Source organism: Corapipo altera, unplaced genomic scaffold (assembly GCF_003945725.1).
Source record: "Corapipo altera isolate COAL_440 unplaced genomic scaffold, ASM394572v1 201, whole genome shotgun sequence".
In the NCBI taxonomy this organism is placed as follows: domain Eukaryota; kingdom Metazoa; phylum Chordata; class Aves; order Passeriformes; family Pipridae; genus Corapipo; species Corapipo altera.
Window position 1 is genome coordinate 924,059 of NW_020884940.1, and position 21,402 is coordinate 945,460.

General features: G+C 50.0%; 1 protein-coding gene across 4 annotated transcripts in view; it reads left to right on the forward strand.

Annotated features, from left to right (window-relative positions):
* NFYC (nuclear transcription factor Y subunit gamma) overlaps nt 1-17,441 on the forward strand; it is a 36,733-nt gene extending 19,292 nt beyond the window's left edge. For 3 of the 4 annotated variants that reach the window (XM_027661232.1, XM_027661231.1, XM_027661230.1), the window contains exons 2-10: nt 1,487-1,599; nt 5,125-5,196; nt 6,410-6,523; nt 7,188-7,283; nt 10,385-10,558; nt 11,503-11,661; nt 14,988-15,095; nt 15,795-15,854; nt 16,538-17,441. In XM_027661232.1, the coding sequence (XP_027517033.1) occupies nt 1,495-1,599; nt 5,125-5,196; nt 6,410-6,523; nt 7,188-7,283; nt 10,385-10,558; nt 11,503-11,661; nt 14,988-15,095; nt 15,795-15,854; nt 16,538-16,657 (1,008 nt within the window). In that variant the 5' untranslated portion in view covers nt 1,487-1,494 and the 3' untranslated portion in view covers nt 16,658-17,441. The remainder of the gene's footprint in view (nt 1-1,486; nt 1,600-5,124; nt 5,197-6,409; nt 6,524-7,187; nt 7,284-10,384; nt 10,559-11,502; nt 11,662-14,987; nt 15,096-15,794; nt 15,855-16,537) is intronic. The other variant, XM_027661233.1, reaches the window with a different exon arrangement.
* The last annotated feature ends 3,961 nt before the right edge of the window (nt 17,442-21,402 follow it).

Sequence of the window (21,402 nt, forward strand, 5' to 3'; positions counted from 1 at the left end):
TGGTGATTCCCTGTGGAGCCAGGGAGGGCTGGAATAAACCTTGACGTGGAATGGGATCAGGAGCAGAGGGTTGTGCCTTTGTTGGGGCTGAATCTGCCCAGTGGAAAAATATCCATGTGTAGCTGGAGATCTTTCCCTGTGGGAACTGTGGCACCTTCCTGCCTGTTGTGGGAGACACAGGGATTTATTGTCTGTCCAGGGCCTCTCTGTGTCATTCCTGAGCTGCTCTGGGTGACCCTGGGAGCTCTCCTGGTGTTCCCAAGCTGCTCTCAGTGCCTGGGAATCACTGAGTCCCATCCTCTTGGGATGTGTCTCAGCAGGCCCTGTGCTTTTGGCACCTGTCCCCCGTCCTTCCAGGCTCCCATCCCACTGGGAATGCTCCTGTCACACAGACACAGCCAGCAAAGCTGGCCTTGGTGTTCCCAGGGATTCCCGTGGTGTGTGTCTGCCTTGGTGTTGATGTTGACTGGAGCTGGTTTAAGAGTTCCTTGTCAAAAAGGCACAGCTTGATCCAGGAATTCCTGGGGAGGAAGGAATTGTGTCAGCTGGAACTTGACCCACCCCTGGAGAGTGTCACTGGGTCACCTGAGCACGAGGCTGATCAACGCTGCGTGTCCCCAGCACCAACCATCCCAGCCTGGATGGAGGGAGAGTCTGATCCCAGTTGTTATCCCTTTGTTTTCTCCTTGTTCACTGCTGGTGCACCCTGTAAATAAAGCTGTTTGCAGGGATGCAAATCTTGAGGAATGCCCAGACTTCCTCGGGGATAAATGGAATAATGAGCACGCTCGGAACACCCTGCAGTTGCAGGAAGCCCCGTGCCTTGGCTTTGGAAAACGGCTCCAATTAAAAGATTTGAATGTTAAAATCTTTGTGCTTTGGATGTTATTCCACACTGTGCAGAGTGTTAATTTCTCCTGTGGATTATTCCTGAGGAAAAGAGGGATTTTAAAGCTGGTGTAAAGCCCCAAAAAGTGACACTTTCAGACGGGCACGGAAGCGACCGTCTGTTACACTTCTTAAATGTTCTTTTTCAATCTCTGGAAAAATAAATTAAAATTGAAAAAAAACCCAAATCATTGGTCCTGTCATAGCTTATTTTGACAGTTTTCCAGAGGGATTAGCCGGGCTGGCCCTTTCCTGAATTCCTGGAGCTTGGAATCACCGAATCGCAGAACGCTTTGGGTTGGAACCCAAAGACCTTTGAAGATCATCTTGTTCCAACCCCTTCCATGGGCAGGGGCACCTTCTGCTAGACCATCTTGCTCAGAGCTCCATCCTTGGGCACTTCCAGGGATGGACCAGCCACAGCTTCCCTGGGCAACCTGTGCCAGGGCCTCCCCACCTTCCCAGGGAGGAATTGCTTCCCAATATCCCATCTGACCCTGCTCCCTGGCAGTGTGAAGCCCTTCCCCCTTGTCCTGTGGGTGGGATCCTTTGCCTCCTGCCCTCCCTGGTTGCTCACTCCTGGTTTTGTCTCTCCCAGCTCCCAGGATGTCCACGGATGGTGGGTTTGGCACAGCTGGGAACAGCGATGCCCAGCAGAGCCTGCAGTCCTTCTGGCCTCGGGTGATGGAGGAGATCAGGAACCTCACCGTGGTGAGTGGCCCCAGGACTGGGAATTTCTGGACAACTGACAGGGAAAAGGGCCTGGGAGCAAAACAAACCTCAGCTTGGACATAATTCCTGCTGCTCTGGGATCCTGTAAAGCTGTTTACACTGGACAAGGAGGCCTTAGGAGCTGATAAATCATCACCCAGGAGGGGCTGTGGGCTCCAAATCCCCCCAAAAATGGAGATACCAACAGAATCATGGGATGGTTTGGGTTGGAAGGGACCTTAAAGGGACACCTTCCACCAGCCCAGGTTGCTCCAAACCAAGTCCAACATGGCCTTGGACACTTGCAGGGCTGGGGAGTCACAACCTCTCTGGGCATCAGCAGTCAAACCTTCAGCTCCTTGTGGGCTGAACGAGAGGACAAAGTGATGGAAAGGTTGTTTGAACAGGCTCAGTGATGGCTGTGGCTGTGCCCTGGAGAATCCCAGGGGGAATTCTGCTTGTGAGGGAAAAGAGAAGGGATTCTAAAATAGCCACAGGTTGAAGTGGAGCTGCCAGAGGCTGTTTTAGCTGGCAGGAGGGATTTGAGGATGCACCTCCCATGATGTTCCTGTTCACATTCTGAACTATAAATGTGTGACCAGCACCTCAGGCATCCCTTGGCCACACCCTGGGGAGTCACTGTTCAAAATCCAACTTCCCCCCCCTCCCTAATTTACCTCTGAATTCCAATTTTGTGAATGGATTGTTGGCTTTAGACTTCTCTGCCCTCTTCCAGAACCATCTCCTTTGACAAGCTTGAAATGCTGAGAATCTTGAATGCCAAGTGTGTGGTTATCAGGTGCTTTATTAATTCAAAGATGCTCAATTAAGAAAAAAAAAAAATCCTGTATAGGCTGAGAATAAGAACTGGACTAAGTAGCTTCTATTTTTTTCCATCCCCAGAAGAGATGTGGGAACAAGGGCATATAATAAAAATGACTTTTCAAGGGAGATTGATACATTCCTGTGATCCAGTGGGCCTGAAATCACTCTCCTGGGCCTGAAAACAAAAGAACTCCAGTCCAAGACAGGCTCTTCAAAGTAAAACCCCCTCCCCAATCCACTAGTCTGAAGATAAGCTGCTTTTTTTCAGCCTGTGTGCAGATAGTTGATTAAAGAAACAGATGTAGAAATTTGTATGCATAACCAGAATTAATTACTTTCCTCTTCCAGCACAGTGAATTCTTGTGTTCAGGAGCTGGAGTTTGGCTTCATCTCCACATGAAAGGGGTTTATTATGCAGCTTATCAAGCATGGGCAGCTTAATTTTTAACTGTCCTAGGATCTATTTATTGCACTGCAAGTTAGGAATTCATTGGGAATGTTAACTGAGGGCAGTGGAGTTGGGGGGGAAAAAAAAGGGATCACAGGAAAACATTCCAGTGCTGTGCCCCTTAATGAAATCCTGGAATTTATTCTGTCTATTATTCTGTGGGTGCCAGTGAACTGTGAGGGGGTGAAAGCTGTTGGGCACCTGCTTTTTGGGGCTGGTTTTTGTGCTTTTGAGCTGAAATTCAGGGGAAATCCCAAAGGGAGTTTGGAGGGAATGGGAAGGAGTGGAGCCCAGCCTTGGAGAAATAAATCCAGGCTTAGGCTGAGCTTAACTTTTCAGCTGCACAGGGAGTTCCAGGAGGCCTGTGGAAACATCCAGCCCTAATTTGGAGAAAAGAAAAGAGGAGGAATTGGTGTCTGAGGTTTGTCCTGCTGGGTGGGGGCCAGTCCTGCTCAGGCTTCCCTTCCCCTCCTGTTCCTTTTGATTTATGTGTTGTGGCCTTAAAGGAATAAAAGAGCTTTAGTTTTTACAATTTCTCCCTCTCTCTCTCAAAATCTGTAAAGATTTTAATGGTGTTGTACCTGGGCACAGTCATCTCTCCCCAGCAGGATGTGGTAGGGAAACAAAAGAGGGGGGAAAAAATGCTGAAAATGGTGTTTTCTGCTCCAAATTTCTGTCCTAAATTTCTTTCTAGTGAAGGAAAAATTCAGAGGTTTGCCTGTTCACACAAATTGATATTAAAACTGTTACAAGTGTCACAAATCAGAAGTTTTCTCCTCATCAGTCAAAGCTCACGAGGCCCTTTAGAAAGGAAAGAGCTTAAGGAAAAAAAAAAAAAAACACAACCAGAAAAAAACCTCAAAACAATAAAACCCCCCCTCAGAAAAACCCTTTGAGATGTTTTTCCATGTCTTAGCAACCCCTTAACTTGTTTGTGTGCTGGTTGCAAAGGCCACCCCTGAGTGTGTTGTGTGTTCCAAGAGCAGGTCCCAACCTTCTTATTGCCCCCAAATCCTTCCAAAATCCTTCCAAAATGCCACTTTTCCTCACCAAGATGGGACAGCCCTGAGCACTCCTTGCAAGGACACCCCCACCCCAAATTAATCCTGATTTTCAGCAAGTTGCAGGAGCCACCACATTCAGCTTTCTCTGCAGAATGAGGCACAGAAAGCTTTTTTAATATATATACACACAGAAAATAATGTATCTAGATATGCATAAAAATGTTATATATGAATTAAATAAAATGCCTCTGCTGGAGTCCTGCCTGGGCCAGGCACAACATCCATATTTTTCCTCACCAGAAAGAAATTTAGAAGAGAAATTTAGCCTGGAAAACAGCATTTTCAGCATTTTTTCCCCCCTTTTGTTTCCCCAACACATCCTGCAGTGCTTTTTCCCTGGAGAAATGACTTTCCTATTATTTTTCTGTGACATTTTTGTTAAGAAGAAGAAGGGAAGATGATTTTTTTTTATTTTTTTTTTTTTTAGAAGCCCTTTGTGAGCAGGAATTCTGCATTCCTGATGCAGTGGGATGTAACCTCGGCCTTTCTCCCTTTTTAAGAGGTTCCTGGCAGCAACACATGGGATTGATTGATTTATTTTAATTCCACTTTTTATCCTTCAGGAATAGGAGAAGCTTGGTGGTTTGCCTGACCCAAGGAACACGTTGGTGCCTCCTCTCATGCAAAGTTTGGCTCTTAAACCACCATTATTTCCTGGAAAATAGGGAGAAATCCACCTAAAAACCACAAGAGATCATTTTGAACAAGGTTCTTGCAAGGTTTTTAACCCCAAAATTAGGATTGGGCAGCAGGGAAGTACAAACAAAGCAAAGTTTTCATCCAGCTCTCGTTTGGTTTCGTTTCCTTCTCGTGACTTTTTGGGAATTCCAGGGTTTTGTGGGGCCCAGGAAACTTCACTGGATTTGTTGCTTCAAATATAAATAGGTGGAGGAAGGGGTGATATTATATTAGAAACATTCTGTTGTGCAGAACCACTTCAGCTTGGGGGTGAAATGGGAAATCCAAGCCTCTGCCAGAAGGTTGGAGTGGAATTAAATCAGTGTAAAACACAGACAGGAGAATTCTCAGCCCCGAGGAGAAGCTGCCACACCTGAAAGAAAACCAAATTGATTTTACCCAGTGTAATTCTAGGCAGTGCAGACTGGTTTTACCATTTTTTTTTTTTTACCTTTATATTTCAGTGAAATGTCAGTTAAGAGTCTCTCAAATGTGAATCTCTCTCTGCAGAAAGACTTCAGGGTTCAGGAGCTGCCCTTGGCTCGCATTAAGAAGATCATGAAACTGGATGAAGATGTGAAGGTACACTCAGGGGTTTTTTTCCTAAAAAATTCCTGACCCTTTTGATGGATATTGTGTCTGTAATTCCTTGAACTTCTCGTTCTTACCAGCATTATTATGATTTTTAAAGGGTTTTTTAGCAGCTGTCCTGAATGCAAAGTTACCTGGCCTTGGATAATTAAAGCTGGGAAAGCAAAACCCATCTGGGGTTTTGATGGAGGCTTTTTGCAGTTTTGTTTTCTTGTGGTAAATAGCACAAATTTCACAAAGCTTTAGGGTGTTCAGTGGACTGCCTGTGTCAGTTTTTATGGAAAAATCAGCAATAATTGAGGTGGATAAGCTGGGTTTGATACCAGTATTTGAACTGAGCCCTGGAAATGACACAGGAATTGGCTGAATGAAAACTCCCTGACACAGAAGGGAGGAAAAAGGAGTCACCTGCACCTTGTGCTGCTCCAGCCTTCCCTGGTTTTTTGAGCTGGAAAACTATCACTTAATTCCTAAGAGAGAAAAAAAAGAATGGGTTGTGCTTTCTTCTTGATTTTCTCAGTGTTAAACTGTCAGGAGAACCTTTAACACTTCAATGAGATCCTGAAGAGTGTGTGTTGTGTTCCTGTGCAAGGGAGCTTCTCATAATCCCTGGAAAAGGATGATCCCAGGCCTCCCAGGGCCCCAGTTCAGTGTGTGAACTAAACAAGTGCCAAATTTTTGATGATAAAAGGGGAAGGATGAGATTTTTAGGGCGGGGAAAGTCTCTGGCCTGCCCGGAATGTTATTTAATAACATTAAAAAGCTGAGGCTTAATAATGAAACTGCTTAATTGGAGTAAATCTCGACCCAAATGCTCTTTAAGGAAAAGGAATTTGGGGAGGCCAAGCCTTTCCTCAGGGCCCCCAAACCTTCTTTGCCATTTCAAATGATTTCAGTGTATCAACTATAACCGATACGTTAATTATAAATTATCACTGCTAATTTACAATTATCGGTGTCAAATAAGGGCCAGGTTTTTAAACTGGACCTGCCATCTGACTGGGCCCAGAGGAAGCAGCTTTTCCAGCCCAGTTTGAGATGCCAAACCCTGGGAATTCTGGGAACTCTGCCCTGTCAGACCCACGGATGGGAAAACTCCCCCAAATCCACGTCGAACGCTCGGATTTTTTAGATTTTTACCAACATGCTGAAGTTCCTCTTTGCAGTATTAAAACCTTAAATAAAAACTGTATTTTCATTGCAGATGATCAGTGCAGAGGCCCCTGTGCTGTTTGCCAAGGCTGCTCAGATCTTTATAACAGAGCTCACCCTCCGAGCCTGGATCCACACTGAGGACAACAAACGCAGGACTCTGCAGGTAAAGGAGCTGCTCCTGCTCCAGCTGCTCCAAAATCTGCTCCCCAAAACCCCTTTGGAAATGTTTCCACAACAGGAGGCATGTTTTGGACACAGGAACTTGAGCACCTGTGTTTGCCACTACACAGCACAGTGTGCAGTGTAACTGGGCAGCTGGAAGGCTTTTTTATTTCATTTAATTTAGAAAAAAAACCAAACCAAAATGCTCATCTCCAGCTGTCAGATTGTGCCTATATTGATTAGGAATACAGGGAATGCAGGGATAGTCATCTTTCTGCAAAGCTGTTTTGCAGATTGTGTCTGTATTCATTAGGAATACAGGGAATGCAGGGATAGTCATCTTTCTTGCAAAGCTGTTTTGCAGATATATTTGGGATTTTTAAGTCATTTTTAGAAGAATTCCCCAGAAAGGCTTGTGGTGGTGGTTGCCATGAGCCCTCTGTGATGGGAAGCCTGATCTGGTGGGTGAATAAATGACTGCAAGAGCCCCTTATTTCACATTTTGGAGGCTTTGCTCAGCACAAGAAAATGGTGTTGCTACCAAAACCTGGGACCTGGAGAGGACATTCCCCCTTGACTCAGGTATTAACAGCTCTAACTTCATTTGTCCAGTGACAGAACAGACTCCTGAAGCTGAGAGGAATGTTTTCTCCTTGTTGTTGCAGAGGAATGACATTGCCATGGCAATCACAAAGTTTGATCAGTTTGATTTCCTGATCGACATCGTTCCAAGGGATGAGCTGAAGCCTCCGAAGCGACAGGTGAGACATAAAAATGAGCCACTTCTTGTCCTTTCCCTGCTGTGATTTCAGTCTCTGGCTAAAACAGAGCAGTACAGAATCAAGAGGTTTATGCCTCTCTTTTTTACCTGTTTATTTCCTGTAGTTTTCAGGTTCTTAAGTGGGTTTTTTTAATGGAAATTGAGCTTGAGTGGAGATTTACAGAAGCCTGACTTTGAGGGGGCTTACTTAAAACCAACAAAACAAACAAACCACTGACTAGTTCTGATACCAAATGTGAAAAAAATTAATGTTTTGAGTTGGATCCTTTGGCCTGTAAAGGGAGAAACAGGTTTGCTGGCTTGGAGATCCCCCTCCTGCATCCTTTGGGGCAGCCAGTGCTCCTGTAAACATCCTTGACTGGAAGCTGGAAGGTGCTGGAAGGAGCTTTCAGTCGGATGTTTACAGCAGCAGGCTGCTGCTCTCAGCTCAGCACGAGGGCTGGGGGGCCACTTCAGTGAGGGCTCATCCCTTTTCCTGATTAAAAAGTCTGGGAATACCATCAGGGCACCTCTTGCAGGGAACCAGCTCCGTTTGGATGATGCTGCTCCTCGGTCAGCAGCTCCTGGAAGCATCGTCCAGCTATTAAAAAAATGGAACAAAAAAGTTATAACAACTCCCTTCAGCTGCTTTTCTGATAGTTCTGAAGGTTTGCAGTGTGTTTGCAGTGCAAGGTGGTCCTTTAAACTGTCTCCCTGGGGAGTTTGGTGTGACATGAAGCATCTTCTGGCGAGGGTTTGACTTGGAAGTTTGTCTTTGGCATGTTTGTTTTTTTTTTTGTATTCCAACATAAATCATGGAAAACATGCAGAATTGTGTCTGCTCTGAGTGTAGAGAGCAGCATTTCCACTCTGCACCTGGATTTTGGAGGCTGCTCTTTTCCCTTCCCCCTTGAAGTCCTTGTGGTGCTGCTGAAGTGATGGGCAGAGGAAGGGAATTCACACCTCATCCTTTGGGATGGGGCCCTGAAAAGTTGAGTTGAACCTCACTTTCTGCTTTCCAGAAGCAGGATGAGTGTCTGGTAAATAAGGAAAACCACCTTTCCACGTCACAAATGTGCAGGAGAGCCCATCCTGCTGCTTCAGGTTAAAATCAGCAGCACCCCAAGGCTTCATTCCAGGTGTGCTGGGAAATGCATTCTGCTGATTTATCCAAAACTCCTCAGTTTGGTATGAAATAAAAGACAAAGCAGCCTGTACAGCTGCTCTTGATGCTTTGCTTAGTGGGGGAAGGCAACCTGAAGGTGCTTTTTAAGCTGAAATAATTGACGGGTTCATCCTGGCATCATAAATTCACTTCTTGCTCCTTGAGGTGCCCCACTCACTTTGCTGTTTTCTTCTAAAGAAGAAATCTTCCTGTGGTTTTTTTTTTTTTTGGCTGGGATACAACCTGTATTTTATCTCTACCACAGAAAAGGCTGTTTGACAAGTCAGTGTTGGTTCTGTGGAAGAGCTGGGAGGGGAACCCTGATGTTGTGTTGGTCTGGGAACTCCAGCTGTGGCTGGAAAATAAAGGATGGAAAACGATGGGACAGAGCGTAGTTCAAGCAGATTTGGATTTAAAACCATTCCTGCCTGTGGCAAATGCAACTGAACCTGGAGTAGATACTTAGAGAAGTACTCAGTTGCCATAATTATTTCAGGATTCAGCCAGGAATTGGGGATTGGAGCACTCCAGAAGTAACCTGCCTAAGGACTGGGCGTAGAACCACCCAGCTCCTGAGTGCATGTGGTTTTGTGGTTCACTGGAGACATGCCCTGGTGAAAATGTATTTGAATTTGGTATTAATCCCTCCCTCAAAGGGATTAATGAAGTGAGGAGGAGTGAACTGCGGGAGCAGGAAGTGTTGTGTTTGGTCGTGGTGGTTTGCAGCACTGTGGGATCACGCTGCTGAGAGCCAGGCTGAGGAGTTGTTCCTGTTCCCAGCCAGCTGGAATCAGTTGAATCTTTTGGGGGGTGATTTTCTGGTGAAAAACCTCCCAGGAATAAACCTTGAGTTGCTCTCCCTCTGAAAAACCAGCATCTGAGTGAACAGGCTCTCCACTGAAGCCCGATGCCCACCCGGACATCATCCACTGCTCTCGTTTAATGGGAATTTTCCTTTTCCTGCCCAGTTGGATCTGCTGAAGGGAATCCAGGAGCAAGGCTCAGCTAAAGCAGGGTTGTCCAGCAGGCTGGTGGAAGTGGGACTGTGCCATGTTGTAGCACGTGTAAACATCCTACACTCTCAGCTGTGAACTCGAGGTGGCTGGGAGAGGATTGTTTACGCCTTCTGCCATGGAGTGAACGTCTGGGAGCTGCATCTTCCCCTGGGGGCCACATCCAGCTGCTCTGGGGAGCTTAGGAATTCTGATTCCTGAGGGTTAACAACTCACCACTCATCGTAATCTCTGAAAATCCACCTCTTTGCCTGAAATATCGTGAATCACCGGCGATTTTTGTCTCCTGAGATAAAACAAAGCAGCAGTGAGTTAGAGCACAGCCTTTGGTTCCTCACTCCAGCAGAATCAGCTGGGAACCCGCAGCAGGAAACTGTTCTCAGTGTGAAAAAGCTGGATTTAAATAACTAACTAAAGGCAAGGCAGTTGACATCAAATCCATGACTTTTATTCCCAGGGGTTTGACAGCAGAGCTGGATTGAGGTGTGTGCTGGGGCATGGAGCTAAGGAGGGGGTTTGGTGGCACAGGAGGCTCTGTAAATCTTCCTGGTTGCAGTCCCTGGTGCATTTGCAGTTCTTCCTGTATTGAGATAACAGGTGATGATGGAATTTCCTGGTGAGGAATTGCACAGATTTCAGCTGTGGTGATTTTATTCGTTTCCTTCTCACGGTGACGACGTCGTCTCGCCGGTGACTCCATGATTAGCCCCAGTTCACTGGGAATGGCTTTGATTTCCATGCAGCTGAATAAACGAGGGTCCTGCTTGGCTTTATCACTTCAGATTTACTGAGTTGAACTGTTCCAGGCGAGGTGTTCAATGTCCTTTGCCACGGAGCACGTTCAGGGGGGATGTCTGGGCTGTGGGGTGGGAGGGGTTAGATGCTGCTGTGTTCCCACATCCCAGTGTTTTCCCTGTGCTGCAGGAGGAGGTTCGCCAGGCAGTGACCCCAGCTGAGCCTGTGCAGTATTATTTCACCCTGGCCCAGCAGCCTGCAGCAGTGCAGGTGCAGGGGCAGCAGCAGGGCCAGCAGACCACCACGTCCACCACCACCATCCAGCCAGGACAGATCATCATCGCCCAGCCTCAGCAAGGCCAGGTGAGCCAGGAGCTCTGGGAAACCCTGGGTGTGATGGAGTGCCCAGAACAGTCATAACAGCGTGGAAATCATGGAACAGTGTGGCCAACAGGTCCAGGGAAGTGATTCTTGCCCTGGACTCAGCACTGGTGAGGCCACCCCTGGAGTGCTGTGCCCAGCTCTGGGCCCTCAGCTCAGGAAGGACATTGAGGGGCTGGAGCAGGTGCAGAGGAGAGCAACGAGGCTGGGGAAGGGACTGGAGCACAAGTGCTGTGAGGAGAGGCTGAGGGAGCTGGGGCTGTTCAGCCTGGAGAAGAGGAGGCTCAGGGGAGACCTCCTCACTCTCTGCAACTCCCTGACAGGAGGGGGGAGCCAGGGGGGGGTTGGTCTCTTTTCCCAGGCAACCATCAGCAAGACAAGAGGGCTCAGTCTTCAGCTGTGCCAGGGGAGGTTTAGGTTGGAGATTAGAAAGAATTTCTTTGCAGAGAGGGTGCTCAGCCATTGGAATGGGCTGCCCAGGGAAGGGGTGGATTCTCCCTCCCTGGAGGTTTTTAAGATAGGACTGGATGTGGCATCAGTGCCATGGGCTGGGAACCACAGCGGGGTTGGATCAAGGGTTGGACTGGATGATCTTGGAGGTCCCTTCCAACCCAGCTGATTCTCTGATTCTATGAATGGGTTTGCCTGGGAGGGACCCTAAAGCTCATCTGGTTCCACGGGCAGGGACACCTTCCACTAGCCCAGGTTGCTCCAGCCCGGCCTTCGACACTTCAGTGGGGCAGCCACAGCTTCTGTGGGCCAAAGGTGGTTTTTGGTGGTGCCCAGGAGTTCAGATCCTCATGTCCTGAGTTCCCCCCGTGTGGTTCCAGCCTCCCCAGGCCTCAGTGGGGGCAGGGGATGCTCTGTCTGTCCCAGCCCCGCTGTTCCAGCCCCGTTTCTGGCTCCTCATCCCTGTTTTTTTGCAGAGCACCCCGGTGACGATGCAGGTGGGAGAGGGGCAGCAGGTGCAGATAGTGCAGGCCCAGCCCCAGGGCCAGACCCAGCAGGCTCAGAGCGGGACGGGGCAGACCATGCAAGTCATGCAGCAGATCATCACCAACACGGGGGAGATCCAGCAGATCCCGGTAAGATTTTGCCAACAGGGAACGTTGGAAGAGCCCTGTGAGCAAACTGTGAGCTGGTGTTTCTGGCATGAGGCTGGATATGTTTGCTTTTTTAACTGGGAGAGGAAGTTTGGATTGAGTGGTGTGTTTTTCCTGCACTTAAGAGAGGAAAACTAACCAGGTGTGACATGAAGGGGGATATAAATCCAACCCATCCAGTGTGGACTCGTTGCCCACCCCAAACACCTTCCCCTGAGGGAAATAGTCATGATTAGGAAGCAATAAATATGATATTTCCTGGCCAAACCTTAGTTCTTTACCACAGCCTGGTTTCAATAAACCAGAATTCAGTTCTTTTGCCTTTACTTGGTTCTGCCTCTGCAATCTGAAGTCATGACCTGGCAGGCTCAGTGGGAAAGGTGCCATCTGGGAGTTATTAATAAACTTTGATGTTCTAAGAAATATTTCTACAAGTGCTTAGAGCTGGTTGGCTTTGCAGAACCAGAAGAAATCTTGTGGCTTTCACGTCAGCACAGACCTGCCGTGGCTTAAAAATGGGATTTTGGGTACCCAGCATCAGCAGTAACATCCTGACGTGTCCTAGGGAAACACAGGGATCAAAAAAAAAGTCCTTTCCCCCCCTCCTCTCTGTAACTTACCATCACAACAAAGCTGGGTCTTTTTGCTTCCCATCTGGAAAATTTCACACCTCTTACAGAAAAAAAGCAGAGCAGTGTTTACAGAACCCAGAGGTCACCCCAGTGACAGAGACAAGCGTTTCACTTGGATTTCTGTTGTGAAGTGTCCCCACAGCTGTGGCAAAACTGAGCTTTCACACCAGGTTTTGCCTTTCAAGGTTGGCTGAACTTGCCTCTGCATGTCTGGCAAACGCTGGGGCTGTGCCAGAGCATCTGGAAAAAGGGGTTGCATCAGAGCACTTGCCAGATTTTTCCAGCTTAAAAGTTCTTTTCATCTCTTTTAAGTCTTCAGCTGGTCCCTGCTGCCCTAAGGTGTTGGTCAGAAAGGAGTTGCCAAAAAGGCTCTTTGACTACAAGAAGCTTTTTTTCTCTTCTGCATTCTCCATTACTCTCTTGGACACTCTTTTCTTCTTCATTTGCTTTTGAAAGTCTCTCCCAGAGACTTGTTCCTCGAAGCACTGTGGAAGGAGTCCTCCAGCTTGAGTGAATCCATTATTACACCAGCCCTGAATGTTGGATCAGCAGCAGTAGAACAGTTCAGACTTGTTCCCAGTTGTCTCCAGTGGGTGCTGTAACTACAAAAAGGGGCTTGGACCTCTGTTAGGAGAAAGAATTCTTTATGAAATAGTTCTGAGGAAGCCAAAACCTTCTTGAGGTGGATCCTGTGGGAAGTGCTCCCGTGTTTTCAGGCTGAAGCTGGAGGTTCAGTAATTAGGGTGTGATTTGGAGCAAGAACATGCTTCTACCTCCCTCTTTCCTGGAAGTACAAAAGAACAGGGAGCTGTGAATGATCCTCAGAAGCTTCTTGTGCTGCAGATGAGAGACAGAAGCTTCCAAGGCCCAGAGTGTGGCATCTTTGGGAACATTTGGAACTCTGACAACTGTCAGGCTGCAGAACAGCAACACTGGAGCAACGTTGGATGAAACAGTCACAACTCACAGTTCTCTGGCCAGCAGAGATCCTGTTTTAACTGTAATTAAGAGGATTCTTCTTAACCATGACCAGAGAACCACAGTTGGTGCTGAAGGAGCTTCCAGCAAGTGAAATAAAATCAAACATGGAGCCACATGTGAGAGCTTTTTTCCCCAGCCTGGAAATCACTTTGGTTTCACACAATTCCAGTCCTTGCTCTCTGGTCTGTTCTGCTCTTCCTGCTGTGCTTTTCTTATTTCCTCCTTATTTCCTTTCTCTCTTGGCATAGTTAGTGCCATCTTCTGATAGTTCCTCTTCACTCTGGTGTCTGTGAGGGTTCAGCAAAGAATCTTTCATCACCCAAATTTGAAACTCTCTCATAAAACTGGAAGTGCCTCTGGAGTGTTGGGAAGAACCTTCCTCATGGACTCTGCTGGTTTTCCACGTGCTCCTGGTACCATTTACTTCAGGACCACAACTTGCCTGTGGAAAGGTGACTTCTATTTTTCAATACACTTCCTTCCAGCTTTTCTCAGTTTGTCCATCCATTAAATGGTAATCACTTGTTTGTCCACGTTAATTTTGTGTTTAATTCAATCTGTGTCTTGGCCAGACCTCTTTGGGCAGATTCCTTGGAGCTTCCTCTCATTTCTGGAAGAACTCTTCCCAAATCTCTTTCACCCATCCAGCTGTGGGGTTAAAATCCAAGCCCTCAGCGTGGAAAATGTGATCTCCCAGGAGACCTCGGTGCAGAAACAAATTCTTTATTGAAATGTTGCTCATGGGGAGTTTATTTGCTCTGGAAATAATATTGGAGCTTTTAGACACAGCTGGTGGAGTCAGTGGCATTTGTGGGAATGCCAAGAGCACGTTCCAGGCACTTGAGCCTTCATCAGTCAGCAGTTTTTAAAGTGTTCTCTATGCTCATTTTCCCTTTCTTAAAGAGAAGGAAACTCAAAACATTTTTTTGTATATAATTAACCTTAAGACAGTGAATCTAAATGGAGAGGTAAATTAACACAGAATGAAAAATCCAGCAGTAGGAACAGTCACACTGGGACCTTTTTATTGCTCTCAGGTGTGAATTAACAGTGTTACCACTTGTGATAACATTATCTTCATATCCCCTCCCCCCCAAACAGCCAGCCTTGTGAGATCAGGGTTGTAGGGAATAAATTTGGGTTTGAATCTTACACGTGGAACACTGACCCAGAAAGGCTCAGCCTTTGCCAGGTGGGGGTTGACACATGTTGGCAGAGAGCTGCACTGAAAGCTTCCAAAGGGTTTTGTCATCTCTGCTTGCTTTATTTATGTGAAAAAAAAAAATTCCCTTATATTCTTTAATATTTTTGGCAGGATATGACAGGAGTGTCATGTGCAGTAACAGTTTTCTTTGTGTGAAATGAGACATCAAAGGAGTAACTCGACTCTCTCGTAACCAAAACGAAAAACAAGTGTCCTCAAAGCTCTGAGAAATGGAGCAATTAGCGTGTTTTAGCTCCTAACTGACCACTCCCATCCTGGAGGAAGGAGGAATGTGGTGCTTCAGGGACGTGCAGGAGCTCTGTGCCCTGGGTCCCTCCTGGGAACTGTAAATCACCTGAGGCTCCCGGGGAGGGGGGTTCATCCATCGCTCCAGCTTCTGTTGTGGAAACGAGCAGGCAAGTTTGTTGTGTGTCGAGGTTACCCAGTTATCTGTTTAATTTTCTTTCCCTGCCCCCTCCACTTGTCTCCAGGTTCAGTTGAATGCTGGCCAGCTGCAGTATATCCGCTTAGCCCAACCCGTGTCAGGCACCCAGGTAGTCCAGGGGCAGATCCAGACGCTTGCAACCAATGCACAGCAGGTATGCACTCCACAGCAGGGCTCACCTAACTGCTAAAAGTGTTGTTCCCTAGCTCCAGGGGAATTTGAGCCACTCTTGGGCTAGGATTCCTGCCTTTTTCTTTCCTTCCTGTCCCTTCTGTCAGAGTTTAAAAATAAAAAAGAACAAACCCAAAAGCGAGGAGGCCGCCCCGTGCAAGGTGCATGCAAACTGTGTGTGTGTGTGTCTCTGGACAAAGCTCACGCTGCTTCTGAGCTGCTGGCAGGTAACACTTTGGGTTCATCAACCTTCTCTTCACTTCTGCTCCTTCTGCCTGGGCGAGGGAGGAGCTGTGCAGCCTCTCAGGAGAGGTGGAACACGAGGACCGGCGCTGCTGCCAGCGGGTTGTCTGTCTCCTGTTCTTGTTGAGGCTGAGGGGTTTCTTCTTCTCTCTGCCTTCCTGCTGCTTTTTGGGATCCTGGAGGCCACGTTCTCCTCGGGAGAGTCAGAGAGGACGTGGTTGTGTTTGGTTTGGAAGGACTGAACCCCCGTGTCCTCTGTTCTTGAGCACCAGCCTGGCCGTGGTCGGCGGCACGAGCCGTGTTGTGCCAGTCAGTGGTGGGGTGATGGAGTTTGGAAGAGCCTGAAAAAGCTCTCGAAAGGCAGCAGCAGAATGTTGTTAGTGGGGTTGTGACCCTCTGGGAGGGGCTGTCAGTGATCAAACTGCTCTTCTCCCTGTAGATAACACAGACAGAAGTCCAGCAAGGGCAGCAGCAGTTCAGCCAGTTCACAGATGGACAGGTAAGAGCTCGGGGTTCCTTTGTGCTGCAGCTCAGAGGCCAAGGGGCAGGAACACTGTCCTAAACCTGCATGTTCCAGCAAATCAGCTCCTCCCCAGAAAGCACTGCTGCTGCTCCCAAGCCCTGAGCTGGAACAGGATAAGGGAATGTTGTGCCAGTCTTGATTCATGTGGATTCTCTGTGTCCTGCTGCCTTTGCTCCCAGTTAATTAATCCTTCACGCTCTGTGTGGGACCCATTTTAGTCTTAACCAGTTTAGGATGTCTAACATCAAGCTGTTGCCTGTTGCATAAGTATCATGGAATCATGGAATGGTTTGGGTTGGGAGGGACCTTGAAGACCATCCAGTGCCACCCCCTGCCATGGGCAGGGACACCTCCCACTATTCCAGGTTGCTCCAACCTGGCCTTGGACACTTCCAGGGATGGGGCAGCCACAGCTTCTCTGGGCACCCTGTGCCAGGGCCTCCCCACCCTCCCAGGGAAGGATTGGCCTGATCTCAGTCTGGGCATCAGAATTCACAGAATTCCTCTGTAATGACTGAGCAGCAAATGTCTGGTGGCAACTCCTGGTGTGGGTCTGGTTTTTTTGGGCCACCTGAGAGGTGCTTTGAGAGCCCTCCAAAGGTGGTGTGGGTGTGATGGGCACTGACAGTCGTTCCTTTCCCCAAATGCTGTCTCTGCAGCAGCTGTACCAGATCCAGCAGGTGACAATGCCAGCAGGCCAGGACATCACCCAGCCCATGTTCATCCAGTCCACCAACCAGAGCTCAGATGCCCAGGCCACGCAGGTGACGGGGGACTGAGCAGGGACACGAGTCCTCTCCGTGTGGGAACCAACACAAACCACCTCAACATTTGCCAAACCAGCCTGGTCTGCTGAACACACCTGCTCTGTGTTACCTGCACCTGGTAGTAAGCCTATAGTAGGCTGCCAGCTCCAGTGCACTCTTACACCTTCCTCTGGTGGGTATGAGAATATCCAACAGACTCTTGACAAGAATGCAATATTTTTATTTTTAAACCAATATTTCAGTGTATGCAGCTGCTTGTTCAAACCCAGAGAACTGAGACAGAACTGATCAAAAGGAATTTGTAGCATCTCGTCAAACAACCTGTAAAATGTTTTTTATTTCTAGTAAGATTTGAGGGTACTGCTCCTGGTTTGTGTCAGAGCTCTATTCCTGCTGTTCTGTTTGTATTTTTTTTTTTTTTTTACTCTGGATAGAGCTAGATTTGGTCCTCCCATCTCAGTGGGCTTTAGGGGTGTTTGGGGGGAGAGTGTGTGTGTGTGTGTGTGTGTGTGTTAGATTTTCCTCTCCTGCCTCCTCTTTTGGAGCATTGTCTGTATACAGGGAGTAGGGGAGGATTGATTAACAACAAAAAAAACATGTGAAAACAACAAAAAAAAAATTCCTTGTATTATGATTGTACTTTCTGAGGGCAAAAGATTCTTGAATTTGGCTTCTTTATTCCAGAAAAACTGATGGAATGTGGACAAACCCCAGCCCTGCTGTTACCTGTTGTACTGGCTTTGGTCAATGCATGTAAAATAAGCTTCAGAAAAGGAATTAAATTGCTTTTGTCAGATCCTGTGCGTGCTGTCTGTGGGATCCAGAGCCCAGCAAGGAGCATCCTGAATCCCTGGAAATATTTCACCTGGAGTGGTGAAGCAAGCCCCAGAGTTTAAGGGTTGCCTGGACAAGGGGTTGGACGAGGGCTCAGGTGATGGGAGTGGGGTTGGGTTAAGTTGTGGAGTTTGGCACAAAATCCCCCCCTCTGTTCCAGCTGGTCCCGAGATCAGAGGGCTTGGGGGCTCAAAACTTTGCCAAGGGGGTGTTCCCCCTTGGGAGGACAGACAGGAGAGTCACCTGCCCACTGTCTCCAAGTCCTTTTGGATCTTCCTCCCAACCAGGTGGAATTTCTGCCCTGGAAGAGCCCTCCCAGCCCATGGATCCCCCCTGTGCCCCATCCCCACCTTGTCCCCCAGCCCAGAGCACTCAGTGCCACATCCAGCCCTTCCCTGGGCACCTCCAGGGCTGGGGACTCCAAACCTCCCTGGGCAGCCCCTGCCAAGGCCTGACCACCCTTTCCATGAGGAAATTCCTCCTGGTGTCCAACCTGAGCCTCCCCTGGCACAGCTGGAGGCCGTTCCCTCTCCTCCTGTCCCTTGTTCCCTGGGAGAAAAGGCCAACCCCCACCTGGCCACTCCACCTCCTCCTCCTTCATGTGTGGCATGATCAGGGTGCAGAGTCGAGCAGCAGAGTCATGTATGTGACAGCACGTCCTTCATTAACCTCATTAGCATATCAGGCTGTGTTTTCATGCCGAAATCACCCTTAATCGGGCCAAAAGTGAACTTTTTGGTCACAACTTCCCTCAAAGTTTGGGTTCTGCACCTTCATTTCATCCTTCAGCACCAAACCAGGACCATCCTCCGTCCACAGGACCCTCCTTGGGCCAACTCAGCCTTTCCTGGTGTCACCTCTGCAGGTCTCCATCCCCCAGAGGTAACTCAGGAGGTGTGCTGGGGAGGGTGAGCCCACAGGGGATGGGGTGGGAGGGCTGTGGGGCAGCCCCAGCCCTGGCACTGGTGCCCACTGGCCGTGGTTTCACAGTGAGGAGCCGAAGCTGTGACACGTGGGGTGTCACCTGTGCCCAGGTGAAGGCAGCTCTGACCCCCGTGGGTGCTTCCCTGGCACTGCCAAGCCCAAAAGTGCAGGGAGAGCAGCTCACCCTGGCTCGGGTGCCCCCCTTGCCAAGAGCTGCGGGGGGGAGGCAGCAGCTGCTGGGGAAGGAAAACTCCGCCTCAGCATTTGGCTGCTGCCAACTGCACGATCTGGGCCGGGTTGTGCCAGCCCGGCACAGCATTCCCTGCGCCTCCCGGGCTCTGTAAAACCTCAATTCCGCGATGTTTGAAGTTTTCCCGGTCCCCGGGAGCCGGCGGCACAGGGAGGGATGTGCGGGCAGAGCCGGGATGTGCCCGGGCGGAGGAGCATCCCCTGAGCGCGGAAAAGGTGAAATCGGAGGGAAAAAAAGGACCTCGAGGGAAAGGTCCGTGAGTGGGATCGGCCACGAGAGGGCCCCCGTGGGAAGGGCTGGAGCGGGATGGGGCTGCCGGGATGGGGGAGCGGGGGTGGAGGCTCGGAGGTCCCTTCCCCCGGAGCTGGGGGCTCGCAGATCCCTTTCCTCGGAATTGGGGACTCCCAGGTCCCTTCGTCCGGCAGCCGCATCCTCTCTGTCTCCGCTCCAAGCTGCCGGAGGAAGGGCTGGAGCAGGGCTGGGAGAACAGGGCTGGGAGCTCGGAGGTCTCTGCTCTCGGAGCTGGGGACTCAGAGGTCAATTCTTCTCGAGTAGGGAACTTGGAGGTCCCTTTTCCCGGAGCTGGGGGCTCAGAGGCCGCTTCTCCCAGCAGCGACATCCTCTGTCTCCACTCCAGCTGTCACCGATCCCAGCAGCTCATCCCACCCGAGGGACGGGGCCGGGCTGGTGCTGCCCCACCTCCCTCCTCGCAGCCAGAGGAGAGGAGTCCCCTCCACCGCCTCCCAAACATCTCTGGCAAAGCGTCCCTTTGGCTTCCACCGGGGAGCAGAGCCGGGAATCCTCTCGTCAGGATGGAGAGAGAGCTGGAAGGAAGAGCAGGACAGCTGGAACAGGCACTGCCTTATCAGCCCCAGGCAGAGGTGGCCGGCGAGGCTCTGCTGAAGGAAAGCTCTTTACCCAAAGCAGTTGGGTTTGCTTGAAATAGGTTAAAATTGAATGGGAATAAGTTGCTTAAAGGACAGAAAACGGGAGGCAGATGCTGCTCCTGAAAGGAGTTTCCAGCTGTTGCATTAAGTGAATGAAATTTGGCTGAAAATAAACCCTGTTGTGTCCCAAGGGATCAGAGGGGCTGGGGGTGGCTGGGCTGAATCCCTGGTTGTATCTAATTAGGCACAAGAGGTCTGGTCGTGTTCAATAAGAACCTTCTCGATCACAGATTCACAAATATGGGGTTTGCTGAAGGAACAAAAACACGGACTCAGAATGGCCCAGTCCTCTTCTCCTCCTCCTCCTTTACATATAGCACAGTCTGGGGGGAGAGCTGAGCAGTGGAATCATGTATGTGGCAGCAGGTACCTCATTAAGCTGATTGGGGGGGGTGTTTTGCTATTGAGATCACCCTTACTGGGCAAAAGTTATTTTCTGGTCTTTGAAGTTCCAGTCCTATGATTTTGTTTTGCAGAGCTGGTCACACCTCCAGGGAGCCGGGGGATGAAGGCTGAGGAGGAGGAGGAGGAGGAGGAGGAGGAGGAGGCAGCACTTCTCTCCCAATATCCCGTTCCTCCTGGGGGTGATGAGCTCAGCACTGCCCTGTGTGGGACAGTGGTGGCACTCGGGCACTGCCACCCTCGGTGTCCCGCAGGGTTGGCTGCTGGCAGCTGCCCTTCCCACCCCCAGCCACCCCATTCCAAGGAAAACTCCCCGTGGTGAAGGTCACACTGCCACCCTGGGGACCAGGTCCCAGAGGGCCACCAGGTGTGAGAGGCAGGGAAAGGCACCGTCCTGTCACGGGCTCCGGGGTCACCACCTGCAGCCAGCACTGGAAAACTGTTCCCTGGGGGATCAGCTCTGGCTCTTCTCCCCCGTGGGACTCGGATCCATCTTCCCAGGGACCTGCTGCCACCAGAGGGAAGTGGCTGTGAACTGGAGAGCCCAGGGTTGCAGAGCTCTCTTGGAGTCCCCATCCATTTTTCCTCCCTCACCTTCGGAGGTGGGAAGAGGAGCTGAGTCCCTGCCCTGTCCCCCTCCCCCCCGTTGCAGCAGAGTGGGGTGGGATCATCCCTGTCCTCCTGTGGGGCTGCTCTGGGATGTGCCCCAGCTCCTGGTGACACTGGCACCGCTCCCAGCTCGGGGCCAGGGCAGTGAGCTCTGTGATGGCCCCACAGCAGCGCCAGGACCTGGACTGGGGGCTCCCCCTGGTTCTGGGGCAGAGCAGCCCCCCATCGAGTCCCCCATCCCACAGTGGGCAGTAGGAAGGAGGGAGCAGAGGGAGGCCTGGGTGTCCCAGACTCTTTGTCAGAGCGTGTGAGCACCAATGCCAGGAGCTCACTGCCCTGGGATGAGGCCAAGCCTCCTGGGAAGCAGGTGCTCTGCAGCCTTTCCCAGTCCCCCACCGCTGTCCCTGGACAGTGCCATCCCTGGGACCCCTGGAGCCCCCAGCTCTGCCCATCCTGCTCACCCAAGCCAGGCTCCCTCACACACAAGGGCTGGGTGCATCCTCCCCTCCGCAGTGTCACCCCCAGTACCCCCCAATCTGGGGGGCCAGTCAGGGCTTTTCTCCCATCCCTGTTCCCCCCATGAGGGATCCCAACTGCCCCGGTCCCACCAGCCCCTCTCCCCACCCTGCAGCCCTGCAGCTGCATTCCAGGCCTGCAAAACTTACTGGAAATCCTGTAGATGCAAATCCTGGCCTCCAATCCCTGCCAGGAACTTGAGCTGCAATCCCGAGAGGGCAGCAGGCTCCGGGCGCTCTGGCCTCCCCCTCGCCATCCCCCAGCCTCGGGAATCC